General features: G+C 37.5%; 1 protein-coding gene across 4 annotated transcripts in view; it reads right to left on the reverse strand.

Moving 5' to 3' along the window:
* The window catches only part of ZFYVE9 (zinc finger FYVE-type containing 9), a 145,860-nt gene that overhangs the window by 29,581 nt on the left and 94,705 nt on the right, over positions 1 to 21,574 (reverse strand). For all 4 annotated transcript variants that reach the window (XM_058717401.1, XM_058717403.1, XM_058717402.1 and 1 more), the window contains one exon: positions 16,708 to 16,812. In XM_058717401.1, coding sequence (XP_058573384.1) covers positions 16,708 to 16,812 — 105 coding nt within the window. The remainder of the gene's footprint in view (positions 1 to 16,707; positions 16,813 to 21,574) is intronic.

The raw sequence follows: 21,574 nt of genomic DNA on the forward strand, positions 1-21,574 counted from the left end.
TCACCTGTTGTCTCCTGTGTTGTTAATTTGAGCCATTCTGAAAAGTGGGAGGTGGAATCTCATCATGGTTTTGATTTCTATTTCCCTGATGATGAGTGATGTTGAGCATCTTTTCACGTGTCTATTAGTCTTCTGGATGTCTTCTTTGGAAAAATGTCTTTTCATGTCCTCTGTCCATTTCTTAACTGGATTATTTGCTTTTTGGGTGTTCAGTTTGTTAAGTTCTTTATGGACTTTGGATACTAACCCTTTATCAACTGTGTCATTTGCAAATATCTTCTCCCATTTCATAGGCTGCCTTTTAGTTTTGTTGAGTGTTCTTTAGCAGAACAGAAGCTTTTTATCTTGATGAATCCCCAATAGTTCACTTTTGCTTTTGTTTTCCTTGCCTCTAGCAACGTGTCTGGTAAGAAATTGCTCTGGAGGAGGCCAAAGAAGTTGCTGTCTCTGTTTTCCTCTAGCATTTTGATGGTTTCCTGTCTCACCTTTAGGTCTTTCATCCATTTTTATTTATTTTTGTATATGGTGTAAGAAAGTGGTCCAGTTTCATTCTTATGCATCTTGCTATCCAGTTTTCCCAAAACCATCTGTTGAAGAGATTTTTTCCAATGGATATACTCTCTTGCTCTCCTGCTTTCACCTCAAAGATGAGTTGACCATACAGTTGTGGGTCCATTTCTGGGTTTTCTATTCTGTTCCATTGATCTATGTGTCTGTTTTTGTACCAGTACCATACTGTTTTTTATCACTACAGCTGTATAATATAGCTTGAAGTTTGGAATTGTGATGCCTCCAGCTTTGCTTTTCTTTTTCAGGACTGCTTTGGCTATTCAGGGCCTTTTGTGGTTCTATGCACATTTTAGGATTGTTCCATCTACCTCTGTGAATAATGCTGGGGAGGGGCGCCTGGGTGGCTCAATTGGTTAAGTGTCCAACTTTAGCTCAGGTCATGATCTCATGGTTCATGAGTTTGAGCCCAGCATCGGGCTCTGTGCTGACAGTTCAGAGCCTGGAGCCTGCTTTGGATTCTGTGTCTTCTGTTCTTTCTGCCCCTTCTCTACTTGTGCTTTCTTTCGAAAAAAAAAAAACAAAAAAAAAAACAACTAAATAAACATTAAAAATTTTTTTTTAATTTTTTTTATTTTTGGGACAGAGAGAGACAGAGCATGAACGGGAGAGGGGCAGAGAGAGAGGGAGACACAGAATCAGAAACAGGCTCCAGGCTCCGAGCCATCAGCCCAGAGCCTGACGCGGGGCTCGAACTCACGGACCGCGAGATCGTGACCTGGCTGAAGTCAGACGCTTAACCAACTGTGCCACCCAGGCGCCCCCAAAAAAAATTTTTTTTAAGAAAGAACAATGCTGATGGTATTTTAATAGGGACTGCATTAAATATGTAGACTGCGTTGGGTAGTATAGACATTTTAACAATATTTGTTCTTCCAATCCATTAGCATGAAAGGTGTTTGCATTTCTTTTTGTCCTCTTCAGTTTCTTTCATAAGTGTTCTATAGTTTTCAGAGTACAGAGTACAGCCTCTTTGGTTAGGTTTATTCCTAGCTATCTTACAGTTTTTGGTGCAGTTGTAAATGGGATCAATTCCTTGATTTCTCTTTCTGCTGCTTCATTATTGGTGTATAGAAACGCAACAGATTTTTGTATGTTGATTTTGTATCTTGTGACTTGACTGATTTCATGTATCAGCTCTAGCAATTTTTTGGTGGAGTCTTTTGGGTTTTCTACAGAGTATTATGTCATCCACAAATAATGAAAGTTTGACTTCTTCCTTGCCAATTTAGATGTCTTTTATTTCTTTTTGGTGTCTGATTGCTAAGGCTAGGACTTTCAGTACTATGTTAAGTAACAATGGTGAGAGTGGGACATCCCTGTCTTGTTCCTGGCCGTAGAGGAAAAGCTCTCAGGTTTTCCCCACTGAGGATATTAGCTATTGGCCTTTCTTATATTGCCTATATGATGTTGAGGTATGCTCCATCTATACCTATTTTGTTGAGGGTTTTCATCAAGAATGGATATTGTGCTTTGTCAAATGCTTCTGTGGTATATCACACTGATTGATTTGTGAATACTGAATTACCCCTGCAGCCCAGGAATAAATCCCACTTGATTCTGGTCAATAATTCTTTTATTTATTTATTTATTTATTTATTTATTTATTTATTTATTTATTTATTTTAATTTTAATTTTATTTTTTATTTTTTTTTAATTTACATCCAAATTAGTTAGCATATAGTGCAACAATGATTTCAGGAGTAGATTCCTTAGTGCCCCTTACCCATTTGGCCCAACCCCCCTCCCACAACCCCCCCCCCCCCCGCCGGTAACCCTCAGTTTGTTCTCCATATTTATGAGTCTCTTCTGTTTTGTCCCCCTTCCTGTTTTTATATTATTTTTGTTTCCCTTCCCTTATGTTCATCTGTTTTGTCCCTTAAAGTCCTCATATGAGTGAAATCATATGATGTTTGTCTTTCTCTGACTAATTTCACTTAGCCTAATACCCTCCAGTTCCATCCATGTAGTTGTAAATGGCAAGATTTCATTCTTTTTGATTGCTGAGTAATACTCCATTGTATATATATACCACATCTTCTTTATCCATTCATCCATCGAGGGACATTTGGGCTCTTTCCATACTTTGGCTATTGTTGATAGTGCTGCTATAAACATGGGGGTGCATGTGTCCCTTTGAAACCTGTATCACACCCTCTGTTTTGAGTTTTTTTGAGGAACCTCCATACTGTTTCCAGAGTGGCTGCACCAGCTTGCATTCCCACCAACAATGCAAAAGAGATCCTCTTTCTCCACATCCTCACCAACATCTGTTGTTGTCTGAGTTGTTAATGTTAGCCATTCTGATAGGTGTGAGGTGGTATCTCATTGTGGTTTTGATTTGTATTTCCCTGATGATAAGTGATGTTGAGCATTTTTTCACGTGTTGGTTGGCCATTTGGATATCTTCCTTGGAGAAGTGTCTATTCATGTCTTTTGCCCATTTCTTCATTGGATTATTTGTTTTTTGGGTGTTGAGTTTGATACGTTCTTTATAGATTTTGGATACTAACCCTTTATCTGATATGTCATTTGCAAATATCTTCTCCCATTCTGTCAGTTGCCTTTTACTTTTGCTGATTGTTTCCTTCACTGTACAGAAACTTTTTATTTTGATGAGGTCCCAGAGTTCACTTTTGCTTTTGTTTCCCTTGCCTCCGGAGACGTGTTGAGTAAGAAGTTGCTGTGGCTGAGGTCAAAGACATTTTTGCCTGCATTCTCCTCTAGGATTTTGATGGCTTCCTGTCTCACATTTAGGTCTTTCATACATTTTGAGTTTATTTTTGTGTATTGTGTAATAACATGGTCCAGGTTTATTCTCAGTAATTCTTTTAATGTACCAATGGATTCAATTTGCTAGTATCTTGTTGAGAATTTCTGCATCCATGTTCATCACAGATATTGGCCTGTAATTCTCCTTTTTAGTGGGGCCTTTGTGTGGTTTGGGGACCAAGGTAATCCTGGCTCACACAATGAGTTTGCAAGTTTTCCTTCCATTTCTATTTTTTGAAACAGTTTCAGAAGAATAGGTATTAACTCTTATTAAATGTTTGGTAGAAGTCCCCTGGAAGTCATCTGGCCCTGGACTGTTGTTTGTTGGGAGATTTTTTTGTCACTGATTGAATCCCTTTGCTAGTTATGGGTCTGTTCAAATTTTCTATTTCTACCTGTTTCAGTTTTGGTAGTTTGTATATTTCTAGGAATTTATCCATTTTTTCCAGATTTCCCAGTTTGTTGGCATATAATTTTTCACAATATTCTCTTATGACTGTTTTATTTCTGTGGTGTTGGTTGTGCTCTCCTCTTTCATTTGTGATTTTATTTATCTGGGTCCTTTCTCTTTTCTTTTTGATAAGTCTGGCCAGGGGTTTATCAATTTTCATAATTCTTTTAAAGAACCAGCTCTTAGTTCATTCATTGGTTCTACTGGCTTTTTGTTTGTTTGTTTGTTTGTTTCTGTATCATTTATTTCTGTTCTAATCTTTATTATTTCCCTTCTTCTTGCTTTAGGCTTTATTTGCTGTTCTTTTAGGTGTTAGGTTAGAGGCTTTTCTTACTTCTTAAGGTAAGACACTTCCCCCTTAGGACTGCCTTTGCTGCATTCCAAAGGTGTTAGACTGTTGTGTTTTCACTTTCATTTGCTTCCATGTAATTAAAAAAATTTTAGGTTTATTTATTTTTAAGAGAGAGAGAGAAAGGCAGAGCGTAAGCAGGGGAGGGGCAGAGACAGGGAGACACAGAATCTGAACCAGGCCCCAGGCTCTGAGCTATTAACACACAGTCCAATGTGCGGCTTGAACCCACAAACTGTGAGATCATAACCTAAGCTGAAGTCTGATGCTTACCCAGCTGAGCCACCAAGGAACTCTGCTTCCATGTAATTTTTAAATTCTTCTTTAATTTCCTGGTTAACCCTTCATTCTTCAGTATGATGTTCTTTAACCTCCATGTATTTGCGGTCTGGCCAAATTTTTTCTTGTGGTTGACTAAGTTTCATAGCATTGTGGTCTGAAAACATGCATGGTATGAACTCAATCTCTTGGTTCTTGTTAAGGGCTGATTTGTGACACAGTATGTGATCTATTCTATAGAATGTTCCATGTGCACTAGAAAAAAAATGTATAGGGGTGCCTGGGTGGCTCAGTCAGTTGAGCTTCTGACTCTTGATTTCTCCTCAGGTCATAATCTTACAGTTCATCATAAGATTGAGCCCCATGTCAAGCTCCCCAATGACAGTGAGGAGCCTGCTTGGGATTCTTTCTCTCCCTCTCTCCCTCCCTCCCTCCCTCCCTCCCTCTCTTCTCTTTCTCTCTCAAAATAAATAAACATGAAAAAAAATTTAAAAAGAAAAAAATGTGTATATGCTTTGGGATGAAATGTTCTGAATATATCTGTAAAGTCCATTCGGTTCAGTGTGTCATTCAAAGTCACTGTTTCCTTGGTAATTTTCTGCTTAGATGTTCTGAACATTGCTCTATGAAGGGTGTTAAAGTCCCCTACTTATTATTGTCTAATTATTATCAATGAGTTTATGTTTGTTATTAATTGATTTATATATTTGGGTGCTTCACACTGGGGGCACAAATATTTATAACTGTTAAATCTTCTTGATGGATAGACCCCTTAATTATGATATAGTGCCCTTCTTCATCTCTTGTTACAGTCTTTGGTTTAAAATCTAGTTTGTCAGAGAACCCAGAACTGGACCCACAAATGTATGGCCAATTAATCTTTGACAAAGTAGGAAAGAGCATCCAATGGAAAAAAGACAGTCTCTTTAGCAAATGGTACTGGGAGAACTGGACAGCAACATGCAGAAGAACGAAACTAGACCACTTTCTTACACCATACACAGAAATAAACTCAAATGGATGAAAGACCTAGATGTGAGACAGTAAATCATCAAAACCCTAGAGGAGAAAGCAGGCAACAACCTCTTTGACCTCAGCCGCAGCAACTTCTTACTCAACACATCTCCAAAGGGCAAGGGAGTTAAAAGCAAAAATGAACTATTAGGACCTCATCAAGATAAACATCTTCTGCACCACAAAGGAAAACAATCAACAAAACTAAAAGGCAAGCGACGTAATGGGAAAAGATATTTGCAAATGACATATCAGATAAAGTGCTAGTATCCAAAAATCGATAAAGAACTTACCAAAGTCAATAACCAAAATGCCCAGTCCAGTGAAGAAATTGGCAGAAGACATGAATAGACCCTTTTCTAAAGAAGACATCAAGATGGCTAATAGACACATGAAAAGATGCTCAACGTCACTCATCATCAGGGAAATACAATTCAAAGCCACACTGAGATACCACCTCACACCGGTCAGAGTTGCTAAAATAAACAAATCAGAAAACTACAGATGCTGGCAAGGATGTGGAGAAATGGGAACCTTCTTGCACTGTTGGTGGGAATGCAAACTGGTGCAGCCGCTCTGGAAACCAGTGTGGAGGTTCCTCAAAAAATTAAAAATAGAACTACCTTATGACCCAACAATAGCACTACTAGGAACTTACCCAAGGGACACAGGAGTGCTGATGCATAAGGGCATGTGTACCCCAATGTTTATAGCAGCACTCTCAACACTAGCCAAATCATGGAAAGAGCCTAAATGTCCATCAACTGATGAATGGATAAAGAAGATGTGATTTATATATACAATGGAATACTACTTGGCAATGAGAAAGAATGAAATCATGCCATTTGCAGCAACGTGGATGGAACTGGAAGGTACTATGCTGAGTGAAATAAGTCAGCCAGAGAAGGACAGATATCATATGTTTTCACTCATATGTGGATCCTGAGATACTTAACAGAAGGCCATGGGGGAGGGGATGGGGAAAAACTATAGTTACAAAAAGAGAGGGAGGGAGGCAAACCACAAGAGACTCTTAAATACAGAGAAGAAACAGGGTAGATGGGGGGGGGAAGAGGGGGGAAATGGGTGATGGGCATTGAGGAGGGCATTTGTTGAGATGAGCAATGGGTGTTGTATGTAAGCCAATTTGACAATAAATTATATTCATAAAAAATAAAAATAAAATAAAATAAATTAAGATCTAGTTTGTCTGGTATAAGTATGGCTACTCCAGCTTTCTTTTGATGTCCGTTAGCATGATAGATGGTTCTCCATTCCCTCACTTTCAATCTGCAGGTGTCTTTAGCTCTAAAATGAGTCTCTGGTAGGCAGCTTATAGATGGGTCTTGTGTTTTTTTTTTTTTTGTTTTTTTTTTTATCCATTCTGATACCCTATGTCTTTTGATTACAGCATTTATTCCTTTTACATTCAGGTTGATTACTGATAGACATGAATTCAGTGCCACTGTGTTACCTGTAAAGTTGGTGTTTCTAGTGATGTTCTCTGTTCCTTTTTTTGTTGTTGCTTTTGGTCTTTCTTTCCCATTCAAAGAGCCCCCATTAATTTTTCTTGCAGGGTTGGTTCAGTGGTCATGAACCCCTTTAGTTTTTGTTTGGGAAACTCTTTATCTCTTCTTCTATTCTGAATAACAGCTTGCTGGATAAAGTATTCTTGGCTGCATATTTTTCCCATTCAGAATGTTGAACATATCATGCCATTCCCTTCTGGCCTGCCAAGTTTCTGCGGACAGGGCTGCTGTGAACCTGATCTGTCTTCTCTTGTAGGTTAAGGACTTTTTTCCCCTTGCTGCTTTCAGGTTTCTTTCCTTGTCTGTGTATTTTGTGAATCTTACTACAATATGTCTTGGTGTGGGCTGGGTTTTGTTGAATTTTATGGGAGTTTTCTGCACCTCTTGGATTTTGAGATCTGTTTCCTTCACCAGATTGGGTACATTTTCAGCTATAATTTCCTCAAATAAACCTTCTGCCATCTTTTTCCCTCTTCTTCTCTGGGACTCCTATGATACGAATGTTATTACACTTTAAGGAGTTGCTGAGTTCCCTAAGTCTACACTCATGACCTAATACTTCCCTCCCCTACCCGCCCCTGCTTCTTTTCAGCTTCATTATTTTGCATAATTTTATATTCTATACCACTGATTCACTCCTGTGCTTTGTCCATCCTCATTGTCATTGCATCCAGTTGGTTTTGCATCTCAGTTACAACATTTTTTACTTTGACCTCACTAGTTTTTAGCTCTTTTATCTCTGCGCTAAGGAATTCTCTAGTGTTTTCTATGCTTTTCTCAAGCCCAGCTAATATCCTTAGGACTGTTGTTTTAAATTCTAGTTCAGGTATCTTATTTACATTTGTTTTGATTAAATCCCTGGACATTCTGCTTCCTATTCTTTCTTTTGGGGTGAATTCTTCCTTCTTGTCATTTTGTCTAGGTCACTTTTTTTGTGTGATTGTCAGGAGAGCCTGTTATATTCTTGCTTCTGAGAGTAATGGCTATATTAAGAAGAGGTTCTATACTGTCTTGGGCCTGGTACTTCAGGAGGTGTTTCAGAGTGAGCACTCTGCTGCTGTGTTTTGGCTGCTCCTTCCCTCAGATCAGTCCTCTGCAGAGTTTCTTCCTGCCTGCCGTGGGGAGTGTTTCAACCTTGTCCACTGTGTGGCAAACTTTAACTAGATGTGTTTTGGTCTGCTTGTTAAAAGAAGGTAAATCATATTTCCCCTAGAACTGAAGCTTTGCAGCATTCTATGATCAGTTCACTTGGTGTGTGAGGGATTTATGGGGTCTTCTGGGTCTTCTGGGGGTTGGGCCTGCTGTGCTGATTCTCAGGCAGACTTGCCCTAGTGGAGATGCACCTGCAGAGGTCAGGGGGTCAGGGCTTGGTGTAAGTGGTTCCAGCCTCCACTTGGGTGGAGGGAGGAGCACTGTGCTGCTTACTGAAGTTGGTCACTGCTGATGGGCAGGAGGAAATGGCATCACCCTGCTCTCTTATCCTTGGAATAGGGAGATTATGCCCACCACTCTTCATGAAGCCCTCACAAAAGAGCAAACAATCTCGCCTCTTGGGTCTCTGGCTTCCATTAGATTCCTGCTTTCACCCTTTGTTTGAGCTGTCTGCCTTCCAGGCAGCACAGTACTCCTGTGTTTTATCTCAGGTGTGTGTTTCAAAACTCCAAATTTTAGGAACCCACTTGGTGCAGACCCACACTGATCCTCTGGGGGAGGGTCTTGCGGTGCTGTGGCCGGTGCTGGTTTGTCCCAGAAAAGCAGTAGCACAACCACGCAGCAGTTCAGAATGTATGGTAAAGCACTGCAAGAGCTGGCAGCAAGGTCTGCTGCCTCAGCAGGTGTCTCTGTTCCTATGCTAATGAACAGGGAAGTACATTGGTGCTTGCCAGCTCTTTTGTCTCCAGAGAGCCCATGCCACCAGACTCCAAGAAGGGGAACTGCTTCTTGCCCTGCAACCCAGGGGATCTTCAAACCACACTGCCCACTCCCGGGCAGCCTTCCCCACAGGAGCACCACTAAGCCCACCAGGCACTACCCTGGCAATGACATGGATTCCTAAAACCAGACTTTGAGCTCCGCTGCTTATGAAAGCTTGTGGTAATTAGCCTCTCTCCCTTTCGCAATGGTTTTGGCGAATAGTTCTTCTTTTGCAATCCCCTGTGTACTGCTTTCACTCTTTCCCTCTCTCTCTCACTCTTCTTTCCATGACCAGGGCTTCCTCCCCTCTGGGGCACCTGCAATTATTTTCTCCCCCGAATCAACTCCCTGTAGCTCCAACCTTTAATGACGTGGCCATTTTTCTACCTCTAGATGTGTAGTTTATTCTCTCAGTCCTCAGATTTCTTGAGTGTTCAGAATGATTTAATATTTTTATCTAGCTGGTTCATGGGAGGAGGCAAGACTAAGGCCTCTTACTTTTCCACCATCTTAGCTCCTCCTCTGCAATGTGTTACATATTTATGCAACTATCTTCATGAAGGATACTGGTTTGTAATTTTCATTTCTTGTAATCCCCCCCCTACCCCCCAGGTTTTGTTACTAGTGTAGTGCTTGCCTCACAGAATGAGTTTCCCTCCTCAACTATTTTCTGAGAGTTTTTGTACAGAACTAGTGTTATTTCTTCCTTCGTTGTTTAGTAAAAGTCATAAGTGAAGCCATCTGGACCTGTGCTTTTCTTTGTGGGAAGGTCTGTGACAATAAATTCGATTCCTCCAGTAGATACAGGGCTATTCAGGTTATCTATTTCTTCTTAAGAGTGACATGAAAGTTTGATGCTCAAGGAATTTATCCATTTTGCCCACGTTGAACATTTACTGGCACAAATATGTTCATAATATATCCTTGTCATTTATTGTCTACAGGACCTGTAGTGATAACCACCTCTCTCACATCTCATTAATGGCATTTTGTGCTTTTGGCTATTTACGTCATCAGTCTGACTATAAGTCTGTCAATGTAACCAATTTCAAGAACTAGCTTGTAGTTTCACTTTTCTTGTTTTGTTTTTTGTTGTTGTTTCCTACTTTATGAATTGCTGGTGTTGTCTTTATTATTTTCTTTCTTCTGTTTACTTTGTATTTTATTTTTCCTTTTCTAATTCCCTAAGGTAGAAGACTAGGTCATTGATTCAAAATGTCTTTCCCGCCCCCCAATATAAAAGTTTAATGCTATCACTTTCTTTCTAACCACTGTGTTAGCTGCATCCCACAAATTTTGATATACCATATTTTCATTTTCAGTCAGCTCAAAATATTTTCTACTTTTCCTTTAGGTTACTTCTTTGGCCCATGGATTATTGAAAAGTGTGTATATTTTCCCAAATATTTGGGAATTTTCTAGATATCCTTCTGATACTGATTTCTAAGTTAATACTATTATAGTAAGAGACCATACTTTGTATAATTTGGATCAATTAAAACTTACCAGAACTTCCTTTACAACACAGAATATGGTATACCTTGTAATGTTCTGTGTTTGCTGGAAAAGAATGTGCACTATGCTGCTCTTGGGTGGAGTGTTCTAAAACACTCAAGTCAGATTGGTTGACAATGTGTTCAAGTGTTCTATATTCTTGATGATTTTCTGTCTATCAGTTATTAAAACAGGGCTACTGAAATCTCCAAATATGGTCATAGATTTGCCCATTTACCCTTGCAGTATTATCAATTCTTGTTTCGTACATTTTGAAACTCTGTTATTAATGCATAAATATCTAGGACTGTTATATATCCTTCTGATGAACTGATCCCTTAATAATTATGAAATATGCCTCTTTATCCCTGGTAATATTTTTTATTCTGAAATACACTTTGATATTACCCTATCCATTCAAACTTTCTTTTGATTAATATTATCATGGTATATAATTTTTCATCCTTTTACATTTAAACTATTTGTGTCATTATATTTCAAGTGGTTTTCTTATTCACAGCATATAGCTGACTCTTGCTTATTTAACCAACCTGACAATCTCTGCCTTTTAAATTGACCATTTCTACTCAAAGTGATTATTGATATGGTTAGATTTATACAATTTTTAAAGTTTATTTATTTTGAGAGCGGGAGAGAGCGAGAATGAGCAGGGGAGGGGCAGAGAGAGAGAGAAAGAGAGGGAAAGAGATGGAGAGAGAGAATCCCAGGGAGGCCCCACACGTCAGCACAGAGCCTGACACAGGGTTCCATCTCATGAACCACGAGATCATGACCTGAGCTGAGATCAAGAGTCAGACACTTAACTGACAGTCACCCAGGCACCCCTGATATGGTTAGATTTAAATCTAACATCTTCTTTTTTTTTTTTTTGTATTTGTCCCATCTCCTGTTGTTCTTTTTTTCTTCTTTCTCAGTCTTTATATGATTCTAGCTCATCTTCTTTGTTGTCTTATTAGCTATACCTCTTTATTTTAGCTTTTCTAGTGGTTGCTTTTGAGTTTATACAACACATCTTTAACTTATAAATCTACTTTTAAGTAATACTATACCATATCTTTTATCATATAAGAACCTTACATCTGTATACTTTCATTCCCCCTTCCCGGCTTTTGTGGTATTTTTGTCATACATTCTGTTTCCATATATGTTATAAACTTCACAATATGTTTTTCTATTTTTGTTTTAAACAATGATCTTGTAAAGAGATTTTATATTTACCTGCATATTTACCATTTCTGTTGCTCTACACTCCTTTGTGAAGATTCTGATTTCCATTATTTGGTATTCTCCATGAAGGACTTCCTTTAACACTTCTTGTACAATAGGTCTATTGGTAATAGCCTCTTTTAGCTCTTCCATTTCTGAAAAAGCATTTTGCTTTCGAAACATATTTTTACTACTTATAAAATATAAGTTGATGGTTTTTTTCCAGTAATTTAAAGATCCACTGCACTGATTTGTGCCTTGAATTCTTTTGATAAGAAGTCTGCTGTTATTCTTATATTTTTTTCCTCAGTATAAAATGTGCATTTTTTCCCCTCTAGTTGCTTTTAAGATTCTTCTCTTTAGCTTTAGTGTTAAGCAATTTAAGATGATTATAATGTTCCTTAATGTAGTTTTCATCATGTTTTCTGCAACCGGAACTCATTTAGCTTCGTGAACATATAAATTTATACTTCTCATTAAGTTTATAAAATTTTTGATCACTGAGTCTTCAAATATTTATTTACTCACCTCCCCTCTCCTTTCGTGACTTCAATTACAGAGGCAGGCTGACGAACATCCCACGGCTCAATCATGTGCTGTTCATTTAATTTTTCAGTCTCTCCTCTTTGTGTTTCATTGTGGATAGTTTCTATTGCTGTGTTTTTAAGTTTACTAATTTTAATTTCTTCTTCAGCAGTGTCTAGTCTGCCCTTAATTTCATCCAGTATATTTTTCATTTCATTGTCATTTTCATTTCTTGAAGTCTGACTTGGTTCTTTTTATTTTCCATCTATGTCCTTAACATGTTCATGCCCTGATCCTGTTAAGGCTTTCTTTTAAGCTTGACAGGTAGGATCAGAGCAGCCTGAATTTATGAATAACCTGGAGCAGTAGAGACAATGTGCCTCTAGTTCACTCTAGCTGGTAAGAATACAAATTATGGGGGCACCTGGGTGGCTCAGCTGGTTAAGCATCTGACTTCAGCTCAGGTCATGATCTTGCGGTCCGTGACAGGCTCTGTGCAGACAGCTCAGAGCCTAGAGCCTATTTCAGATTCTGTGTCTCCCTCTCTCTCTGCCCCTCCCCTGCTCATGCTCTGTCTCTCTCTCTGTCTCAGAAATAAATAAACGTTAAAAAAAATTAAAAAAAAAAAGAATACAAATTATGTCTGGCCCTGTGAGAAGTGTTTTACCCGTACCTTTCCAGTGCTTTTCTCACGTACACACACTGATATACTAGTCAGCTGAAGACACAGTGGGAACCACCAGCATATTTCCAGATTTCTTTTATTTCCAGTAATTTGTTTGCAAATTCTAATCATCATGACCTTCCCCCATTCTCAACTCTGTCTCTTCAACTCAGGGAAACCTCTAGGTTCAGTTTTGGTTTCCCCTACCTGCACTATGGCCTGGAAACACCATACAGTAAAGTAGAGCAATCACAGAGCTCATCTTCTCTGCCCCACTGCCCTTTTTCTTTCTTGTTTTACTTACTTCATTGTGACATCTAGCTATTTAAAGCAAACCAATGTGTTAGTGTCACAAAGCTGCTGTAACAACGTACCATAAACTGGGTGGCTTAAACAACAGAAATATATTGTCCCACAGTCCTGGAGGTTGGAAGTCCAAAATCAAGGTGTTGGCAGAACTGGTTCCATTTGAGGGCTTTACTGTAAAGGGAGGATTTGTTCTACCTTGACTTGTAGGTGCTCATCTTCTCCTTGTCTCTCTACATCATCTTTATGAATGTCTGTGTCCAAACTCCCCTTCTTATGAGGACATCAGTTATACTGGATTAGGGCTCATTCTAATGGCCTCATTAAATTTGACTGCCTCTATAAAGACCCTAAAATCAGCCCTAAAATCCTATTGATAATTGTTAAATTGATGTCTATAAAAATCAGTTTAGTATAATGGCTAGAGGTGAGGACAGTGGAATCAGACTGCCTGGGTTTGATTATGGTGCTACCACTTCCTAGTTCTTTGTCTTAATATCCTCATCTATTAAAACATCTTTGAACATACTAATTTTACAGAAATAGTGTAGAAATACATAGTGCCTGCTAAATAATATACCTTCACTAAATGTTATAATGTTAAACTTAATATAACTAACAATAAATGTTAGTTAACACAGTAATTAGAAAAAATCTCATCATTAGAACATGAGTAGTTACCTAAACCAACAGAGAGCTTGAATGGCCTTGATGAAGGAGATTAGAGAATTTACATACAAAGACCACTTCATTGATTCCATTTTCCATGATGTCAGAAGTACTATCTTCTAGCTTTTTAAGCTTAAAGTCTTTCCTTAGTGGCCCCCTCTCTCTACATTTTTACATATAGCTGCCAAAGCTCAGTTTTCTAAACCTCACTTTAAGTCACTTCTCTGCTTCAGAATCTATAAAATCTACTTACAGATTGCCATATTAAAATCTAGATTCCTTTGCCTGGTTTCTGAAGACTTTTGAAAACCCAGCAGTGTCTTGGCACAACTTTATCTCCTAGTCTACTTTACACTTGATCTTAGAAGACCGAGAAGTGATCTCTCCTAGTCTACTTTAGCCTCTTCTTTACTGGGCAGGCTATTGTCTTCTATCCTCCTTTCAAGACATGTCCATTCTGGGGGGATTTCCAGCCTTATTTTCTGCAGGCATCTATCACCCTTTTCACTTGTTATTTTCCACCCTTCTCTTTCTAGTGCCTAAATAGCATTCATTGTCCAGTTCAAATCTTTCATTCATTTACACTTATTTACACGAACATTTATAAACATATCTTCCATGGAACATGCTGCTCTGGCTGTTAAGGATTCAGGATCAACTGGAAGTAAAGGAACATTCCTGACTGCTGCATTTACCAGAGCTCTCCTTTCTCTAAACCTTTAGTAAAATTGCAGTAAGTTTCAGTACTTATTTTTGTATTGTTTTATCTATATTAGTTCTGTTTCATGTCTTCATTCAATAGATATTTTTTGTACAATTATTCTTTACTAGGCAGTCTGCTAATGATACAGTGGTAAACAAGACAGACATAGTTCCTCATGGAAATAAAAGTCTGGTAGAGAAAACAGTGAAGAAGGTTCAATTACAGATGTAATGAGCATTACACAAACAATGCGTAGAATCTAGAGATGTTTATAACAGGGAGAATTACCCCAGTTGCTTATCTGACAAAATGTCATCTAAGCTGATTCCTGAAAAATGAGTACGAGTTAGATAAGTAATGAATAGGGAAAGTATGCATCAATAAGGAAATAGCTTGTGCAAAGGCTTTAGGGCAAAAGAGAATATAATTGAGAGAATAAGGAAGACTATGGGTATCAATAAAGAATAAGTAAGAGGAAAAATGGAATAATGCCATGAATAAAAGAAATGACCTTTTCAACTACAAAGTGAAGCAGAATTATTAGCCACAACATAACTCAAATGTCGAAGAATTGTGAGAGAAAAAAAATGAAACTTGAAATAAACAAACATAAAATATGACTTGAAATAAAAACTGAATTAGAAGGAAATCAGTCTGCCAAATCAGATAAGAAAAATAAGTGATTTATAGCTGGTAAACTTTATTGAAAACAAACTGTAATAAAGAATAAGAAATACAGTTACTGTTTTTGAAAAAAGATATCTGAACCTGCACAACCATAAACCTAGGGGACAGATAAAGACAGATAATATTAATGGCAGTTGTCATAAATGTCTAGGTGTTACTGAAAAAACTATGGAGGCCTCACAGCTTTTTACAGATGTACCTTTATAAACAAATACAAAACACCATCTTGGAAACACCAAGGATGTTGAGGATGACATCTGATCATCTTACTTCTGGACAATATGCCACAACTTCTTGCCACAAGGCAAGCATAATGTTCTTATTCATCTTTGTATCTCACACCACAGAATATATTTAATGAATGTGAAATAATAAACATTCAAATTTGAGAAATAAATGTTTTTTCAAAGCATCTCTTTTAAGACTATTTAGGGCACAAATATATAAAAATAGTTCATTTTAAAGATGTGACTCTACCTAACCTAGTCTAATAGTGTTTGATATTCCAAGATAGGACTATCTCACAAATAAAATCTGCTAATTGTATCACAGGTAAAAAAAATAAATAAATAAAGCACACATTCTAGCTACTATTTTCTAGTGTCCAGAAAAAAGTCATTGCACTAAATGCCATAGGTAAAATTGTCACATAGGTTGTTCTCATAATGGTAAGCCCTAAATTAATAAATCCAGTAAGACATTTACGTGATTCTAAGAGAAAGTACAAAATGTTTATCGAATGTACAAATGAATAAGTGGATAAAAGGCTGAACGAAGGGGAAAAAAAGAAAGAAGGAAAAAAATGGAAAAAAAAGAGAGGGAAGGAGGAAATTACTTTATACCAGGAAATAGTGGAAGGAGTAATTGGGAAGTTTCCATCCTGTCTAATAAAACAACAAATTTTAACCATTATTATAACAAACTAAGTTTCAAAATAAGATTTTTCTTTTCTTTTCCTTTTTAAGATTTTTCTTTTAAACCACAATGATAATACTATTGGACATTTTAGAACGGATTTTAAGAAATTTAAATTTAAGAAAGGCTTCACATGGCAAATAGGCAATGAATAGTTTACATAATTCTGTTAATGTATGTGTAGCATGCAAAATTTCATTTTAGTTATAAAACACAGCTTAATTCAAGACGAAAACATTCATTTGCTTTTGAAACCTTAATTAAAATTCATTTTGGGAGTTAATGGTTAGACGTTAAGTATAGTCCAAAACAAGGTATACTTACAATAAGAGGGGAAAATGAAAAGATCCCACCACTAATATTACAGATATAAAGTTAATTTTATACCTTAATCAAAATGTAAATCTGTCACTGATTATCAAAAGCACAATCAATGATACATCTAATGACTAAGTAAATCACATATATAACATCTTGATTTTCTGTCATGAAATTCCTCATCCTTGATCTAAGTCATACAGTATTATGAGCTGATTTCACTGTCAATTAACTAAAAAATGAAATTTACATATAATAACAATATTTTTCATCTTCAATTATGTATTTAACAATGAAAAACATTCCTTCATGGTAAATCTTACCTCATTGTATCTGTTGCTGGGAATTTTTATACTGGTTTTCCGAACTTCCATATCAACCACCAAACCTTGAACTACTGGCAATGTATACTGGTAATTTCTGAAGTCCTGGGCAAAAGCAGATTGAAATGGAATAAAGAATTCATCAATGGTAAGATCTGACTGATAGTAGTAAAATCAGAACAAAAGGAAAGAATGTGAAAATTAAAAGAACTCATTTATTTAAATAATAAGGAAATGTATAATGAAAACCCTCATGTGTATATTCTAGCTCTCCAATTAGACTATAAACTCTTATAAGGAAGAAGACCAGTTGCATATACCCTCTATGTATTATATTAAACAAATATTTGAATGCTTATTCTGCTTTAACACCACTTAACATTTTCTGGATGTTACCTGCCTCCTCCCTCTAAAGTAAGCTCCAAGAAGGTATGGACTCTCACTTGTCTTCTTCTTGTTATATCCCAAATGCCTGGAACAGCCTAGGCACCCAATGAATATTTGTAGGGTAAAACATACATATACACACACCACATCCAGTGTGGCTGAAGCAAAGTGATGAAGAGTGCAAGGAGCTGATGTCAAAGTGACAGCATACAGCTAGATTTCATATGGTCTTGGAGGCCACCACAAACACCTGTGCCTTTACTGTGAGATTTTTGACCTATTTTAACAGATCTCTCCGGCTTCTCTGTAAATAGATGGTAAGGGAACAAGAATAGAAGGAAGGAGATGAGATAAATGTAACAAAAATAATTCAGGCAAGAGACAGTGATAATTTAGACCAAAGTGTTACCAATTCAAAAAGTGGTGAGAAGTTATCAGATTCTGGGTACATTTTGAAGGGGAAACTGAGAATATTTGTCACGGATTGAGTATGGAATGTGGAAAAAAAAGCAAAATCAAAGATGATTATGAATTATATGGACTGGGCAACTACAAGACTGCCATTTACTGAGAGGCAGAACACAGTGGGAAAGGGAAGGTAGCAAGTCAGAAGGCTGCAGGAGAAGAACCAAGAAAGAAAGGTGTCCAAAGAAACTAAGAAATGAAAATGTATAGATACGGGTAAGTTGGATGTAACTGTGAAAATTGTCTTCTGATTGCTTCTATTTACTCAGGGAAACTGGGGCTGGGACATCAGCAAAAAGTGAGAAAAGGAGAGGAGACACTGGAAATTTGAGAAAACATGAGAATAGGAATGTGTTATGGACCAGGAAAGATTGTCAGGTAGGTCTAAGAGTTTCCTAATGGTATTGGTCATGAATCTAAAGTGAGACTGGGGGTGCCTGGGTGCTGAGTTGGTTGAGCATCTGACTTCGCCTCAGATCATGATCTTCCGGTTCGTGGGTTCGAGCCCCGTGTTGGGCTCTTTGCTGACAGCTCAGAGCCTGGAGCCTGCTTCCAATTCTGTGTCTCCCTCTCTCTCTCTCTCTGCCCCTCTCCTGCTCACATTTTGTTTCTGTCTCTCAAAAATAAATAAATATTAAAAAAAAAATTTAAGTAAGACCAGTAAATAGGTGACTCTTTTTGTCTTCATCCACATGCAGGCCTGGATAAAGTTACGAATGAAGGAAGAAGTAGATCCACACAGGTATGTCGACTGACTTTTGATAAGGGTGTAAAGGCGAGTAAATGAAGAAAGGATAGTCTTTTTAACAAATGGTACTAAAACAATTGGACATATGAACAAAGGGTTTCTAACAATGTCTCACAATCATAAAATTTAACTAAAAATGAACCACAGAACTAAATATAAGGCATAAAAATAAAACCATAAGCCTTCTACAAAGAAACATGGGAGAAAATATTTGTGATGTCATTCTAGTCAATAAGTTCTTAGATATCATATAAAAAGCATGCTCCATAGAAAATTAATAAATTATACTTCAACAAAATGAAATATTTTTGTTCTGTGAAAGACACTGTTAACAGAATAAAAAGAGAGACCATAGACTAGGAGAAAATATAACAAATGATACAAATCTACCAAAGGACTTACATTTAGAATACATGAAAAACTCTCAAAACTCAACAAGAAAACAACAACCATATTTTTAAATGGGCAAAATCTGAGTATTCACAAAGAAGATATAAAGAGGGCAAATTAGCACATGAAAAATGCTCTGAATCACTCATCTTAAGAAGCATAGAAGTTAAAATCACAAAGGTTAAAACCACTAAACTCCTACTGGAATTGTAAAAATTGAAAACAAAAAAGAAATAAATACTGGGCAAAAAAAGAATTCTTGTATATTACTTGTGAATGTAAACTGCTACAGGCATGTTGGAAAACAATTTCACAGTTCTTTATAACATTAAATGTACAATATGGCAAAACTAAGGTTCACACAAAACTTCATACATGAATGTTTACAGCAGCTTTATTCATAGTCACCAAAAACTAGAAACAACCCACAGATCCATCTACAGGTAAACAGACAAACTGTGGTTCATAATGCAACTGAATACTATATAGCAATAAAGACGAACGAACTACTGATGCTGAAGTTTACCAGAATATGCCACCCCAAAATATGCCTCTGTTATTCACTGTTCGGCCAGTCTAATTTTTAGGGCCTCAGCCAAAGAACCAAAGATGAGTACAGGAAAAAGATTTTTATTTCCTTAACAATATACGTAACAACAAAGATGAACCGGAAATGCATGATGATGAGTGAAAGAAGCCAGACTGAAATGGCTACGTACTGCATAATTCCAATTATATGATAATCTAAAAAAGCTAAAACTGTAGGGAAAGAGGATCAATGGTTACCAGACATTAGGGGTACACCAGAAAATTTTCTGGAATGATAGAACTCTTCTGTATCCCAATTGCAACAGTGGTAGTAACATAACTCTACATTTGTCAAAACTCTTAGAAGTATACTCCATAAAAGGTGAACTTTACTGTGTATAAATTTAAAAAAGTTTTTTTTAATTAAGAGGTAGATTTAACCAGGGTTTACATTTTGCTGGGCTAATAAAACAGAGGGTAAGATACAGAAAGGACCTGGAATCATTTAAAATAAAAGTGATGTTAATGATGAAACCAGGGAATCTTAGGAAAGGAGAAAAAAAGAGGGAGTGAGAGGTAGTAGAAAAGTGTTGGAATCAATAGATTGGTAAATTCTGTTAAACTAGAGACAGAGAAGGTGGTAAAAGGGTTCAAAACAAGTCTCTTCCATATGTGTTATTTTGGTATGTGGACTCTTTTGAGCTGAAGGCAATTAAGACCCTTCAGGGTCAAGAGAACTTTTGCCCTGTCTTAACTACCTAGAAGAATCTAAATTGGGGGTCTTTCTCAGAATTAAAGTTATTATTAGAGATAAATTTTATCTGAGTGACCCATCTGTATGGTAGGGCATACATCTAATTGCCAAGCAGCTGCTCTTCTTACTGCCCTGTAAATTGCTCTCCTCCCTTTGGTAGCCCCAGGCCCCTATCCCATTCTTCAGCTCAGGAGGAATTTTACCTTTCTGTCTATGAACCCCTCATATATGTGAGGTTTTCATATGTACAAAGTTGGATTTAATTTTCTCCTGTTAATCTGTCTTGTGTCAATTTAATTTTTAGACCAGCTAGAAGAATCTTTGAAAGATAGAGAAAAATTTTCCTCTCTGACAGTGGAATTGGAGAATAAGGTGCTTCAGGAGATATTCCACCAGAAGTTTGTATAAATGAACTGATACAGGCAATAAAAACCATAGGCTTCTGTTACTGGATTACAGGATAAATATCTCCTTTTCTTTCCAAAGCAGATTACAATCGGTAAAAATAAATAAATAAATAAATAATCAATCTTGTCAGGGTGCCTGGGTGGCTCAATTAAGTGTCCGACTTGAGTCATGATCCTACGGCTCATGGGATCAAGCACAGCATCAGGCTTTGCGCTAACAGTGAGGAGCCTGCTTGGGATTTTCCCTCTCTCTCTCTCTGCCCCTCCCCTGCTCATTCTCTCTCTCTCTCTCTCCCTCCCTCCCAATAAATAAACTTAAAAAAAAAATTATCTCGTCAAAAATGTGACTAAAAACTAAAGTTACCAGGAGTGACAAAGTGATGGGGACTGAAGTAGGAGGGAAATGGAGAGGGAGAAAGAGACAGAGAGACACAGAGAGAGACAGAGAGAGAGACAGAGAGAGAGGGAGGGAGGGAGGGAGGGAGGGAGGGAGGGAGGGAAAGGAAGATAAAGCGGGAGAGGGCGATCTTATAGATTAAAATATAATTTTAAAATTTTCACTTCTGGGAGTGCCTAGCTGGCTCAGTTGGTAGAGCATGTGACTCTTGATCTCTGGTCATGAGTTCAAGCCCAACAGTGGGGATAGAGATTACTTAAGAAAATAAAAAATAAATTAAAAAAATAAAATTTCCATTTCAGGACAAAATAGAGAAAAGGGGACTGAATTTACCTTCCTGCCTGAAACAACCCAAAACTACACAGAACATATGAAACAATGATTTTCAAGACACTGAACCTCAGACAACAAAGGACAGTGATCCTTAAAAGGCAGGAAGCAAACAAGATGAGCTCTGTGATTGTACAGGTTATGCCTCTAGAGAGTTTACAAGCTCAGGTGCAGGAAGGGAGAACCCAGGCAGAGGCTGACAGACTTCCTGAGTTGAGGAAACAAAACCAAGACTCCAGGAAAACCACTGTAGCTATACTTCACAGGACAGAGCATCAGAGAGGAAAAAACTGCAAAGAACTCCAAAGACTTGCAGAGGGTCTCACTCCAGAATTCAGAAAAGTTCTGATTAGCAAATGTGTCTGAGGAAACTTGTTGAGGCCGGTGAAAAAACTATTTGAAATGATTATCAGGAACACTGTCTGGTACACAGGTCTGGGAATAGTGCCTACTCCTAAAAA

Source organism: Neofelis nebulosa, chromosome 2 (genome assembly GCF_028018385.1).
Source record: "Neofelis nebulosa isolate mNeoNeb1 chromosome 2, mNeoNeb1.pri, whole genome shotgun sequence".
Taxonomy (NCBI): domain Eukaryota; kingdom Metazoa; phylum Chordata; class Mammalia; order Carnivora; family Felidae; genus Neofelis; species Neofelis nebulosa.